Source organism: Phascolarctos cinereus, unplaced genomic scaffold (genome assembly GCF_003287225.1).
Source record: "Phascolarctos cinereus isolate Bilbo 61053 unplaced genomic scaffold, phaCin_HiC Scaffold_4;HRSCAF=312, whole genome shotgun sequence".
Lineage (NCBI taxonomy): Eukaryota > Metazoa > Chordata > Mammalia > Diprotodontia > Phascolarctidae > Phascolarctos > Phascolarctos cinereus.
This window is the reverse complement of record NW_027555847.1, coordinates 661,283,489-661,297,180: the sequence shown is the minus strand read 5'-3', so window position 1 is coordinate 661,297,180 and position 13,692 is coordinate 661,283,489. Positions and strand designations below refer to the sequence as shown.

General features: G+C 40.4%; 1 protein-coding gene across 1 annotated transcript in view; it reads left to right on the top strand.

Annotated features, from left to right (window-relative positions):
• LOC110203439 (adhesion G protein-coupled receptor E3-like) overlaps window positions 1-13,692 on the top strand; it is a 62,289-nt gene that overhangs the window by 40,183 nt on the left and 8,414 nt on the right. Inside the window, 4 exon segments of the mRNA XM_020979942.2 lie at window positions 7,037-7,207; window positions 11,258-11,461; window positions 11,706-11,739; window positions 11,742-11,940. Of these exon segments, the coding sequence (XP_020835601.1) occupies window positions 7,037-7,207; window positions 11,258-11,461; window positions 11,706-11,739; window positions 11,742-11,940 (608 nt within the window).

Here is a 13,692-nt window from a genome sequence, read left to right as displayed (position 1 = left end):
TTTTTATGGGCTCTGCCCCTCCAAAATTTGATTTGAGGCATTATTTTATGATTGTTTGGAGGGGAATGTTGAGAGAGTTCAGCTGGGCTAATGCCTCTAATCTGCTTTCTTGGCTCTGCCCTCAAGAATGCCTTTCCATGCTCCCATATGCCAGAACTCTTGATCAGTTCAGGGGAAAGGAAGAAAATAAGCCCTTATATACATGCACTATATGTCAGACACTGTACTAAGTGTTTTTATTAATATTTCATTATCACAACAACCCTGCCAAGTAGACACTATTATTATCCTCTTGTTTATAGTTGAGGAAACTGAGACTGAGAGAGATTGATTTGCCCAGGGTCATACAGCTAGTAAGTGTCTAAGGCTGAATTTGAACTTAAGTCTTCCTGACTCCAGACACAGGTCTCTATCCACTGTGCCACCTACCTGCCTAGTTTGAGTAAAGATTAATGTGTTAGGACAAGAGCAGGATCACAGAACTATTTAGTTTCTCCTTCTCAATTATTCTGTTTGGCCTCCATTCTACATTTGCCATAAAACTTAGGTTTAGAAACATCCTTATCATCAGAATTAGAACCAGGAAAGGGCCACAGACACTTTCTCCTTGGGTCCAAATTTATAGGGTACTGACAGCATTTCAGAAACATCAGAGCTTAAAACCTAGTTAGTTAAGAAAAATTTGTAAAAATAAAGTGCTACCAGATGGCACACATTCTGTTAAATTCTTCCCCCAATCCAGCCTGCTCACCATATGAAGATAATTTTCAGGCCACATGTCCAGGCACAAAAATTCCTAGTTAAGGGTCTGCTGGTCTCCATCTTTCTTAGAACAATGAGTATTTCTGATCATAATCTCCAATCATTACCTCATTCCCTATGCTTTAGTATTAAATGCAATCTTACTAGCTTAATCTTCAACATGACCTCCAATCTCTCTAACCCTCAAGACTTTCCCAGGCCATGACTCCTACTCTGGCTTCACTTACCTCCCTTCCTCATCTCTTATTCAGTTAACCAGTTCACCTTGATACTATTCTCTACTCTCTCATATCTCTTCCTTTATTCTATAACCACTCACATCTTTCCAAATCCCAATCCTGTATCACTCTCACCAATGATCTCCTCCACTCCTACTCAAATGCTGCTCAAAGGCAATCCTTTTACTCTTCCCCAACTGATTTTCTCCCTATAGCAGTTGTCAGCCTTCTTTTCTCTCTTTAAATGTAATTAGCAATATTTCCTTTCTTCCCCTCACCCCCATCACCCTCATGGTTGAAGACTTTGCTTCACACTTTACTGAGAAAACAGATCCTTTGCCATACTTCATCTCACATCCCCTTGATATCTTGCCCCAGTGCCTTCTCCTTTACTACAGTCTCTGATGAAGAAATGGGCCTTCAATTTCCCATGGCTGGCCCTTCTATATGCATCCTTGATCCTATCTTCTCCCCACCGTCATCTCCCATCCTTAAGCTTAAATATTTCTACTGGTTTCTTCACTGTCACTTAGAAATACACCTAAGGTAGGGCAGGATGTGATCAGGGTTAAGTGACTTGCACAGGGTCACACAGCTAGTAAGTATCTGAGGCCAGATCAGAACTTAGGTCCTTCTGACTCCAGGGCTGGTGCTGTATCTACTGCACCACCTAGTCTCCCCAGTCATGTCATATTTTTAAGATAAAAAAACCTCACTAGATCCTACCATCTCTTTGAGCTATTGTTCAATATCTCCTCCATTTCTTAATCAAACTCCTATCAAAAACTGTTACTTCCACTTCCTCACCTCCAACTCCTCACCCCTTTTAAACCTAATTTATCACCTCATTATTCAACTGAAACTGCTCTCTCCAAAATTACCAAGGATCTCTTCATCACCAGTCTTCTTTCTCCACCTCTCTGTAGCATTTGACCCTGTTCACTACCATGCTACTCTCTTGGATCCTCTCTCCTCTCTGGGTTTTCATAACACTGAATATCTCTCTCTGTCTCTGTCTCTCTCTGTGTCTCTCTCTGCCTCTGTCTCTGTGTGTGTGTGTCTCATCAGCTCACAGGAGTTTAATAAGAGAATCAGTGTGTTGTACTGAGTAAAAACTGCCCTCAGAGTCAGAAAAATCTGAATCTAAACCCTGCCTCCAGCATGTACTAGCTGTATGACAAAATGAAAATTATTTACAAGTTTCAGAAAATGTGCCCCCAGGTCTGGATATCTAGCCCTAGTCTCTCTCCCAGGAGCCAGTCCTATATCACCAACTATTATTTCAACTTGGATGTCCCATGGGAATCTCAAACCCAATGTGTCCAAATCTGAAACCCACCATGTCTTTCAAACTTCTCTATGTATGTCAAAAGCACCACCATGTCTATGTTAGGAACCTTAATGACATCTTCCTCACTCTCTCTTATCCCATCTATATCCATTCTGTTGATGAATCGTGTCAATTCTACCTCCAAGCACACCTTAAATTTGTTCCCCTCTCTCCACTCAGCTTCAATCCTAATTTAAGCCCTAATTAACTCTCACCTGGATCATTAGAATAGCCTCCTAATTGGTCTCACTGCCTCAAATTTCTCCCTACTCCAGTCCATTCTTCACAGAGCTATTAAGGAAATTTCCCTGAAGTATAAGTCTGATCATTTCGTTCCTCTCCTCAACAAATACTAGTATTTCCCTACTATGTCTAAGATAAAATATAAATTCCTCCTGTTGGCTTTTAAAGCCTTCACAACCTAGACCCAGTACACCTTCCCAGGCTTATTAAACATCACCTCCCTTCCCATGTATTGCAACCACACCAAACTGAACTTCTTACTGTTCCTCAAACACAATCCTCCATCTCTAACCTCTGTGTCTTTGCATTAACTGTCCTTCATGCCTAGAATAAAGTCCTTGCTCAATTCCATCCAAGGGCCCTTTCAGTTTCTTTCAAGGACTGGCTCCAGTGCCTTCCTCATAAAGCCTTCCTTATAATCCCAGCTGCTAGTACCTTCATACAAAATCACCTCAATATATTCTCTATATGTATATACTTCTATATATACATACATGTCTTTTCCAACTAGACTATAAACACCTCAAGACAGGAACTATTTCTCTTTTATATTTGTATTCCTAGAATCTAGCACAGAACCAGAAAACAGTAGGTGCTTAATAAGTGCTTGCTGATTGAATGATTGATTGGGACAAGTAAATGATCACAGTGACACTTCAACTAACTTTCACAATCATTAAAAAAAGAAAAAAGAGTACCATAGTCTACCTGCCAAGACAAACCCTGGAACTATATGAACACAATGACAATACACTTTTCACACAAATAAAGTCAGATTGAAACAATCAGAGAAATATTAATTGCTCATGGGTAGACTGAGCTAATATAATAAAAATGACAATTCTACCTAAATCTATCTATTTATTCAGTGTCATACCAATCAAACTACCAAACAATTATATTATAGAGCTAGAAAAAATAATAACAAAATTTATCTGGAAGAACAAAAGGTCAAGAATGAAAAAAGGTGAAGGACGGTGATTTAGCTGTACCAGATCTCAAACCGTATCAAAAGTAGTAATCATCAAAACAATCTGGTACTGGCTAAGAAACAGAGTGGTGGATCAGTGGGATAGATTAAGTATATAATATATAGTAGTAAATGACCATGGTAATCAAGTGTTTGATAAACTGAAATATCCAAACTTTTGGGACAAGAGTTCACTATTTGACAAAAACTGCTGGGAAAACTGGAAAGCTGTTTGGCAGAAATCAGGAATAGATCAACATCTCATATCGTTTAACAAGATAAAGTCAGAATGGTTACGAGTTAGACATAAAGGGCAATACCAAAAGCAAATTAGGGTAGCATGAAATAGTTTACCTGTCAGATTTATTCATAAGGGAAGAATCCATGACCATACAAGAGGCAGAGAGCATTAGAAAATACAAAATGGATGCTTTTTATTACATTAAATTAAAAAGGCTTTACACAAACAAAATCATTGCAGCCAATATTAGAAAGAAAGCAGAAAACTGGAGGAAGAGGGGAATTTTACAGCAAATTTCTCTGATAAAGGCCTCATTTCTCAAATACATAGCAAACAGAGTCAAATTTCTAAGACTACAAGTCATTCTCCAATTGACAAGTGGTCAAAGGATATGAACAGGCAGTTTTCAGATGAAGTCAAAGCTACCTATAGTCATATAAAAATGCTCTAAATCACTGTTGATTAGAGAAATGCAAATTAAAACAACTCTGAGGTACCACTTTACACCTATCATATTGGTTAATATGAAAGAAAAAGAAAATGACAAATGTTGAAGGGGATGTGGAAAAATTGGGACACTAATGCTATGTTGGTGGAGTTGTGAACTGATCCAACCATTCTGGAGAACAAATTAGAACTATGCCCCAAAAGGCTAAAATTTCTGCATACCCTGACCAGCAATAGCACTACTGGGTCTATATACCAAAGAGATTTTTTTAAAAAAGGAAAAAGACCTATATATACAAAAATATTTATAGCAACTCTTTTTGTGGTAGCAAAGAACAGGAAATTGAGGGGATGTCCATCAAGTGGGTAATGGCTGAACAAGCTGTTCAATGTTGATTGCAATGGAGACTATTGTGCTATAAGAAATGATGAGCAGGAAAAACCTGCAAAGACATGAATTGATGCAAAGTGAAGTGAGTAGAACCAGGAGAACATCATGCACAGTAACCGTAATATTGTATGATATCAACTGTGAATGACTTAGCTATTCCTAGCAATACAATGATCTAAGACAATTAATTCTGAAGGACTCATGATGAAAAATGCTATCCACCTTCAGAGAAAGAACTGATGAAGTCTGAATACACATCAAAGCATACTTTTCTTTTAACTTAATTTTTCTTGGACATTTTTTTGTCTGTTTTCTTTCACAATATGACTAATATGGGAATATGTTTTTCATGACTGTACATGTATAACCTCCATCAAATTGTTTGACTGTTCAGTGAGGGTGGAGGAAAGGAAGGGAGGGAGAGAACTTGGAACTAAAAAATGTTTTTAATGTTTAAAATCTTTTACATGTAATGGAAAAAATAAAATATTCAAAAATAAGAGTATCATAACATATCATAGAGAATTAATCACAGAGGGTTTATATGGTCATTGCTTCATTTAAGTGATAGGTGGAGTATGGAATAGTGGATAGAATACTGGTCTTAAAGTCAAGATGGGCTCAAATATATCTGTGTAACCAAAATACCTTTGTTCCAAAGGCAACTCCCTTAGACTTATCTATTAAGTCAGAGATGAACTTCCTCTGGGAAAGGAGCTCCCCATGTTGATGGTGTCATCATATCACAAGATGAAATCCTGGTATTACATGCTAGAGTTAAATTATTTGTGTAAAGCACAGAATGAAAGTAGAAACAGGAATAACAAAGTATGTCTTCTCAAGATATTATGTTTGAAGCCTCACAGATACCATAAGGATGGAGGAGAGGAAAAAATGAATTCTCTATTGTCTCTAAAATCCATCTTGAATGGACCAGATCATGACCTTTCTGCTAACACCAAATTATTCCAAAGGCCTATGCCTTCATCCATCCCTGCACAGCTTTCACACATGCATTTCTCAAGTGATTCACCATGCCTCAATGAAGAATAATAATAATAGTAGCATTTGTGTAATTGCTTTAAGGTTGGCAGAGTACTTCACAAATACTATCTCATTTTATCAGTCTTTCTAACCTGGTGTTAGTCAAAATAATTCATCCTCTATGGACCAAGTGGCTAATGATGAATTTTTCCCAATAGAGCCATTTTGGTACTCTCACAACAGACATACAATCCCCCAGAAAGCCTATACTTGAAACTTTTATTAAAAAAAAAAACTTATTTGGATCTGCCAGAGCTTATGCTCTTTCTTCCTTCCGCATATTTGTTACTCCACACCATGATGAGCTGTGAGAGAAGGACTCTGGTAGAAGAAACAAGCAATAAGAAACCAAAAATTGGAAATCAATCAAAACTGATTATACACTGCTAAGGGCAGCTATCTCCACCCCAGTTCCCACATGTCAAGTAGTGAAAGAGTTCAAGCCAATGCTTGTTGTTGTTATTAAAAGGCTACTTTGATGACCAAGTGGGCCAGGCACTATGCACAAAATTGGTTCAAGACTTATAAGATGTTATGAAATAAGCCATACACCAATACTCACAATGGATCTAGGATCTCTCTGATGTGGGTAGTCCTTTCAACAACAGAGATACTTTCCATTCCTGACCATGCTGTGTGATTCTCATCTATGTCCTCCCATAAATTTACTATTTAAGAGGCTCCATCCAATAACTTACTAACCTTCTTCATGTTCTCTTCACATTGTGTGGATACCAGTAGAGTGCACAGGCTACCCATAAGTTGTCCTTCACTCTTACTTTGTGACTGGTCCATTGTTTCTTCCATTAACCATATGGAGCCCATACTCGAAGTTTTTTGAGCTTGGTTGGACCTACCAGAGCTTTCTGTGTATTTATTACCCTCAGTCCCCTCTACACCTGATGAGATATAAGAGAAGAATTCTAGTGGAAGAAACACACAATGAGAAACCAAAAATCAGAAATCAAACAAAACTGGTGATACATAGCTAAGGACAAGATATCCCACTCACACAATCCCCGTTTTCCTTACATCAAGTAGCAAAAGAGTTCAAATTGATAATGATGATGATGATGATAAGGAGGAGATGACCAAGTGGTCCAGGGATTATGCACAAAGTTGGTTCAAGGCTGATATATTCAAATCAGTTTCTTTTTTTTTTTTTGGTGAGGCAATTGGGGTTAAGTGACTTGCCCAGGGTCACACAGCTAGTAAGTGTCAAGTGCTTGGTCTGAGGCCGGATTTGAACTCAGGTACTCCTGACTTCAGGGCTGGTGCTCTATCCACTGTGCCACCTAGCTGCCCCAAAATCAGTTTCTTTTAATGTCATATGGCATCTTGGAAATATTTGTCAGATCAGAACTGATGGAATCATCTCACTTTATTTTAGAAAAAGAAGGCAGAAGAAAGGTCTGTCTGTGTCTACTGGAAAGCACTGGAAGATGAGGGAGGTGTCTGGTCCAAAGATCTTTGCAACCTCAGCAAGTCCAATGAAACACACACCAGCTGCAACTGCACCCACTTGTCTACCTTTGCTGTCCTGATGGCTCCCAAATCCCAGGTACATGTCATGTCCATTCAAACCAAAGCCTCCAAATAAATCTGCTGTAAGCAGAATCATAGACCCCTAGTGGGAAAAGTCCATGGAGAGTGAGGTCATGAGTTCTTTTGCTCTGTTGCTAGGTAACCCTCAGATGAAACTGTTTCTAACAAGTGAAAAATGTCCCTGTTTCTTAAATGAAGGTGATGTCATGGGTTTCCTAAATAATCTTTGCCAAACTTAATCATTCCCATTGTGTGTTTAACCAAACTGAGTCTCCCAGGCTACACACTAATGTTTTCTCCTGTCTTCCTAGATTAAGGATGGCTGATCACTATCCTCTGTGTATCTTGGTTCAGTCCAATGTAACAAGCATTTATTAAGTTCTAGTCTCTATGCTAATTGCTGAAGATAAAAGAACAAAACCCACTTCCTCCTTTTAAGGAACTTATATTCGTTCTACTGGGAGAATGCAAATGTTCTCTCTGCTTCCTATAAAAGTTATTAAATTATTCCTCTGTCCTCTTTTCACCAGGCAATTCACTTTTCCACATTGACCTTATTTTCCAAACATCCCACCCTTTCAAAGGTTTATCCCCAGTGCTCTATTTCCATCTAAAGCAGGGGTTCTTAACCTGTTATATATAAAGCATATGTTTCAGGGGTCCATGAACTTGGATGAGGAAAAAAAATACATCTTTATTTTCTGCCCTCTAACTGAAATTTAGCATTTCCTTACATTATGAATACAGGAAATAAACCACCATTCTGAGAAGGGGTCCATAGACTTCACCAGACCACCAAAGGGGTTCATGACACACACATACACAAAAAGATATAGGTAGCACAGTAGATAGAGTTCTAGCCTTGGAGTCAGGAGGACCTGAGTTCAAATCTGACCTCAGACACTTGACACTTACTAGCTGTCTGACCCTGGGCAAGTCACTTAACCCCGATTGCCTCACCAAAAAAAAGATATTAAGAATCTCTGCTCTAAACTAGTTACAGAGATGGCCACTGCCTAGCTCACCTTATTTACTCACATTTGAGTTCTTCAAGGATCTGACCTCAACTATGGAGATCACAGAATCACTCTTAGAACTAGAAGGAGGGGCAGCTAGGTGGCACAGTGGGTAGAGCATCAGCCTTGAAGTCAGGAGGACCTGAGTTGAAATCTGTCCTCAGACTTACTAGCTGTGTGACCCTGGGCAAGTCACTTATCCCCAATTGCCTAAAAAAAAAAGAACTAGAAGGAACCTCAGGGATAGTATACAGGTGAGGAAACTGAGACCTGAGGAGGCTCAGTGACTTAACCTAACTCACATGTGTATTAAGTGTCAGAGGCAGGATATGAACCTGGATCTTCTGATTCTACATAGAGTGAATAAAGATCATAATGCCTCTGTACCTTAACAGATAGCCTTTGCTGGTTGCTGTGATGGAGGAAGTTCATTATCTCATTACTAAACTTGGATTATATCTTCCTTCAGTAAGCCTGGTACTCAAACAACAGGGGGAAAAAATGGACTATTGCTGAGTTACCCATGAAGTTTTTCTGACTTCCAGATGTTTCCTGTTGCTATAGTTGTATCTAGTTAAAACTGTACTTGGGGCAAATTCAATTGAACTGGAAGAAGAGTCCCGTAGTTCCGAGCAGGGCTGTAGGATCAGTCAGCAAACATCTGTGAAGCACTTACTGTGTGCTAGCTACTGCGCTAAGTGCTGGAGACACAAAGAAAGGGAGGAAAACCAACCCCTGATCTCAAGGATTTCACAGTGCAAGGCACCAAAAAGGTATTGCCCCCCCCATAAAGTCTCCAAAGGGTACTTGTGCCCTAAGCCACCAAAAGACCATGAAGCAAAGTGAGCAGAGTAGCCTTGTGGCAGAAATGCCCTAATCCCAGGAAGAAAACACACGCATCAGTGTTGGTGCCCTAGGTCAAAGTTCCATTTGTCCCACTCTAGTTATAGTTCTGCTAGCATGGACTTCAAGACCCCAGGATCTCCCAGAATCACAGAAGCTCAGAGTCAAATGGGACCATCTAGTTGTAGTCCTACCTACACTTGAGAAAGAATCCCATCGACAATATTGCCAACAAATGCTCATCAAACTCTTGCTTAAAGATCTCTAGTGCAATCTGGATACAGGTCATTCAGTCAATCAATCAATCAAATCAAGATGCAATGAGTAAGTCCCAGGCACTGTGCTGGCCATTGTAGATACAAAACAAATAAAATAACCCTTGCCCTCAGGGAGTTTACATTTTAACAAAGGAGACAACCTAGATAAAAGACATATACAAAACATGGGCAGTTGGAGGAGGGGGAGGTGCTGGCAGGTGCACAAGGTTCCACTTGAGCCAAGTCTTAAAGAATTTAGCAATTTCAAGAGGAAGAAGGGAAGAAGGAGTGGGATGGGGGTATGAATTGGGGGAGATGGGACAGCCAGTGCAAAGGCCCAAAGATGAGCAAATCCAAGAAGGCCAGTTAGGCTGGACTGTGGAGTGACGTGTAATAAGTCTAGAAAGAAAGGATAGGGGCAGGTTATGAGGAGCTTTGACTGAGAAGTGCAGGCATTTATATTGACTTTGTGGTAGGCAGATGCCATTGTTAAATATACACTTCAGGAAATCACTTCAGCAGCCATGTGGAGGATGGATTGGAATGGGGGAAACTTGAGTCAGGCAGTCCAGTTAGAAGGCCACTGCAATCATCCAGGCAGGAGATGATGAGGGCTTGAATGAGGGCTGGGAGGTGGAGAAAGCGGATGGATGTTAGATATGTCATTAAGGTCAAATGGACAGATTTGGCAATTGATTAGATACATGGGCTTGATGGAAAATGAGGAGTCAAGAATGACACCAGTGTTGCAAACCTAGGGGGCTAGAAGGTGGTTCTCTCAAAAATAACAGTCAAATTCAGAAGAGGGATGAGTATGAGGGAAAATATTATGAGTTCTGTTTTGGACATCTTGAGTTTGAGATGCCCATAGGATATCTAATTCAAGATGTCCAATGGGCAACTGGGTATGCAGCATTATAGTTCAGGGTAGACTATGGCTGGATATACAGATCTGGGAGTCATCCATATAGATATGACAATCAAACCTCTGTGCGTTGATGAGGTTACCATGTAATAGTGTAGAAACAGAAGAGAATAGGATCCAAGACAGAGCCTTGGGGGCAACCATGGTTAGAGGCATGACATGGATGATGATATAGCAGAGGAGAATGAGAAGCAATGAGCCAACACACAGGAGGGGAACTAAGAGTGGGCAATAACACAAAAACCCAGAAAGGGAAGAGTATACAGCAGAGGATGGTCAGGAGTGGCAAATGCTGTAGAAAGGTTAAGAAGGATCAACACTATGAAAAGGCCAATAGATTTAGCAACTAAGAAATGACTTCAGTGAAGGCAATCTCATTTGATTCATGAGGTCAAAAGCCAGATTGCAAAGGGTTTAGAAGAGAGGGAAAGGAGAGGAAGTAAAGAATAAATAGAAACAGCTTTTTCAAAGAGTTTGGTTCAGAAGAGGAGAAATCTAGGATGCTAGCTAGTGGGAATGATGAGATCTATTGAGGATATTTTTAAGGATAGAGAAAAGTTGGGTTGTTGCCTCCATCTAGGCAGTGGACTGGGACCAGAACTGGTTGTGGATGGGGATAGAGATGATGGGGCCAGAGGTAGATGAGACTGAATTGACAAGACTTAATGAGACCTGGTTATTGGGAGCAAAGGAGAGAGAAGATTCTCTCAGCCATTAGAGGTCTTCAAACAGAGGCTAGATGACTACTTCGCAGGCATGTTGTATTGGAAATTCTTCTTTTAAAGATGAGAAAACTAAAGCTCAGAGAGGTTAGTGACTTGCCTATAGTCACACAGCTCATAAGTGATTAAACTGCAATTCAAATTCAGGCATACAGGTTGATAGACTTTCCCCTTCCCTTACACCAAAATCAAGTAAAGTCAACAAATATTTATGAAGCACTTATTATGGGACGGGCACGATGCCTCTCCAACCCCAGAACCAAAGAACAAGAAAGCGTGATTGCCATTTCTCCTTTGTGGAAGAATAAGGAAGAAGATTGGGTGCTGACAGTGATCACTTTCGTGGGGCTGAGCCTCTCCCTACTGTGTCTCTTCCTGGCTGCCCTCACCTTCCTCCTGTGCCGCACCATTCAGAACACCAGCACCTCCATTCACCTGCAGCTTTCGCTCTGCCTCTTCCTGGCTGATCTCCTCTTCCTCATAGGAATTAAACAAGCCAAAAATCAGGTATAAATGGCATCCCAAAATACTGGCCCCTGACTGCCCCCATTGCAGGCACACATTCCAGGAAATGGGAGCAGCTAGTAGATATTGGAATTCTTGTTACCTGTGACATTGCAATGTCCTGTTCTCTCTTTCATTTGTTTTAATGGCTCTGGGCCCTGAGGGAGGGTGTTGTATAAGGGAGATTATCTAAGGACTTCACTCCAGGCCCAAAAGCTCTTCTGATATTGTATCCCTGTCCTGCCAGGTCCTATGTTCCATCATTGCAGGCTTATTACATTATTCTACCTGGCCTCTTTCACCTGGATGCTGCTGGAAGGCATGCATCTCTTTCTAACTGCACGGAACCTGATGGTTGTCAATTACTCCAGAGTAAGCCAATCACTGATGAAGGTCATGTATCCCCTGGGCTATGGAATTCCAGCTGTGATTGTGGCTATTTCTGCAGCATCAAGAGCAGATCTTTATGGAACATCTTCCCAGTAAGTAGAGCTTATTCATCCCTGCGTGCTGCCATCCATTGAAGATGCTAGAACACCAGGTGGGAATAAAAAGAGGATAAATTGTCTTTGTGTTCCCAGTGCCTAGCACAGTGCCATGAACATGTAGACTATTTTTGTTGTTGAGTTGTTTTCAGTTGTGTCTGACTCTTTGTGACCCCCCATTTGGGGTTTCCTTGGCAAAGATACTACAGTGCTTGGGCATTTCCTTCACCAGCTCATTTTACAGATGAGGAAACTGAGGGAAACAGGGTGAAGTGACTTGCCCAGAGTCACACAGATAGCAAGTGTCTGAGGCCAGATTTGAACTCATAAAGATGAGTCTTCCTGACTCCAGGCCTGATACTCTATCCACTGCACCACCTAGCTGCCCACATAGGCTATTAACAAACACCTATTGAATCAAAATAAGTCAAATTGAACTGAATTGAGATATCAAGCTAGAAGCTTCCTGGATAAACTTTAGCATACTTTATGTGATTGTCTTTGGCCCACAGATCTTTAAGCTTTAATAGGAAAGTCTGAGCAATTTTTCAGAGATAATTGGGTCATAAAACCACCTTATCATATGGGTTACAGAGCTCCTACCAACTGTACTCCCATTCAGGAAAAATGAGGGTGGGGATGCTTTTAATAGACTGTTGTTATGGTGGAATCCTTAGGATTTTCATGCAGGATCTTGTGGGCTACAACCAAAGAAAGCTTTTTTGAAGCATAAAGTGGTTTGCCTAATTTATCAACAAAAGTAAAAATCACTTTGAAAATATCAGAAAAATTCTGATCCACAGGAACAGTCTTTCTGTCCGTAGACCTGAGCCCAGCAATTTAAGCAACTGAAAAGTCTTCTTGGAGTCCTAATGGTGGAGACTGTGTTATATTAAGTACAGTAAGTATTGTGGGTAGGATACTGAGAAGGGACACAGATGCTCAAAGGATCATGGGTCAGGTGGTTTATGACTCACGGGCAAACAAGCAGGCTGCTGCTCAGTCAGAGCACCCTAGGGGCAGCACACGCAGTGGGATGTGTACTCTGGATGACAGTCCAGAACTTTGGGCCTCCGACTTTCTATCTAATTATTGTTGCTGGGCAGAGTCACAGGGACTGGGTGAAAGGGGAATCAATCAGCAGGTGATCTAGACTTATCACCCACATACACAAGGAAATTGTGATTAGGAAAGTTTGCTAACCTTACATACATGAATTAGATGAAGTGCGCTAAAGCTATTATGATCAAGAGGGCTTTGCATTCCTTGCCTCAATGTAGCAGACCAAACCAAGATTGGGTAGATAGGAACTGCCCGATACCCAGGCAGGTGATCAAACATGGAGTTACTTCTGTTAGGCAGGACATAGCAATAAGCCAGTTATCATAAACCTGGGATTTTTATATGCATAAGTATATATATGTTATTTATATGAACATATAAATAAGTGAATATGTATACAATGCATATTGGAGACATGATAAAAATATATACATACAACTAGATATGACATCTGCGGCACCCCTCTCTCACACATGAGGTCTTAAAAATAGCAGCCACAGGTTCGAGATATTCCTTGGGTCCTTATCTGTTCAAAAAGATAGCTCATAAACTCCATCAATCTTTACTTTTTCTCTAGTCAGCCAGAGGACACAATTAGTTCAAAGCATACACGGTTAACAAAATTACATTGGAAGAAGATTTGAAATAGAACTTTTGCCCTATAAATATAGGGCATGCCATCATACA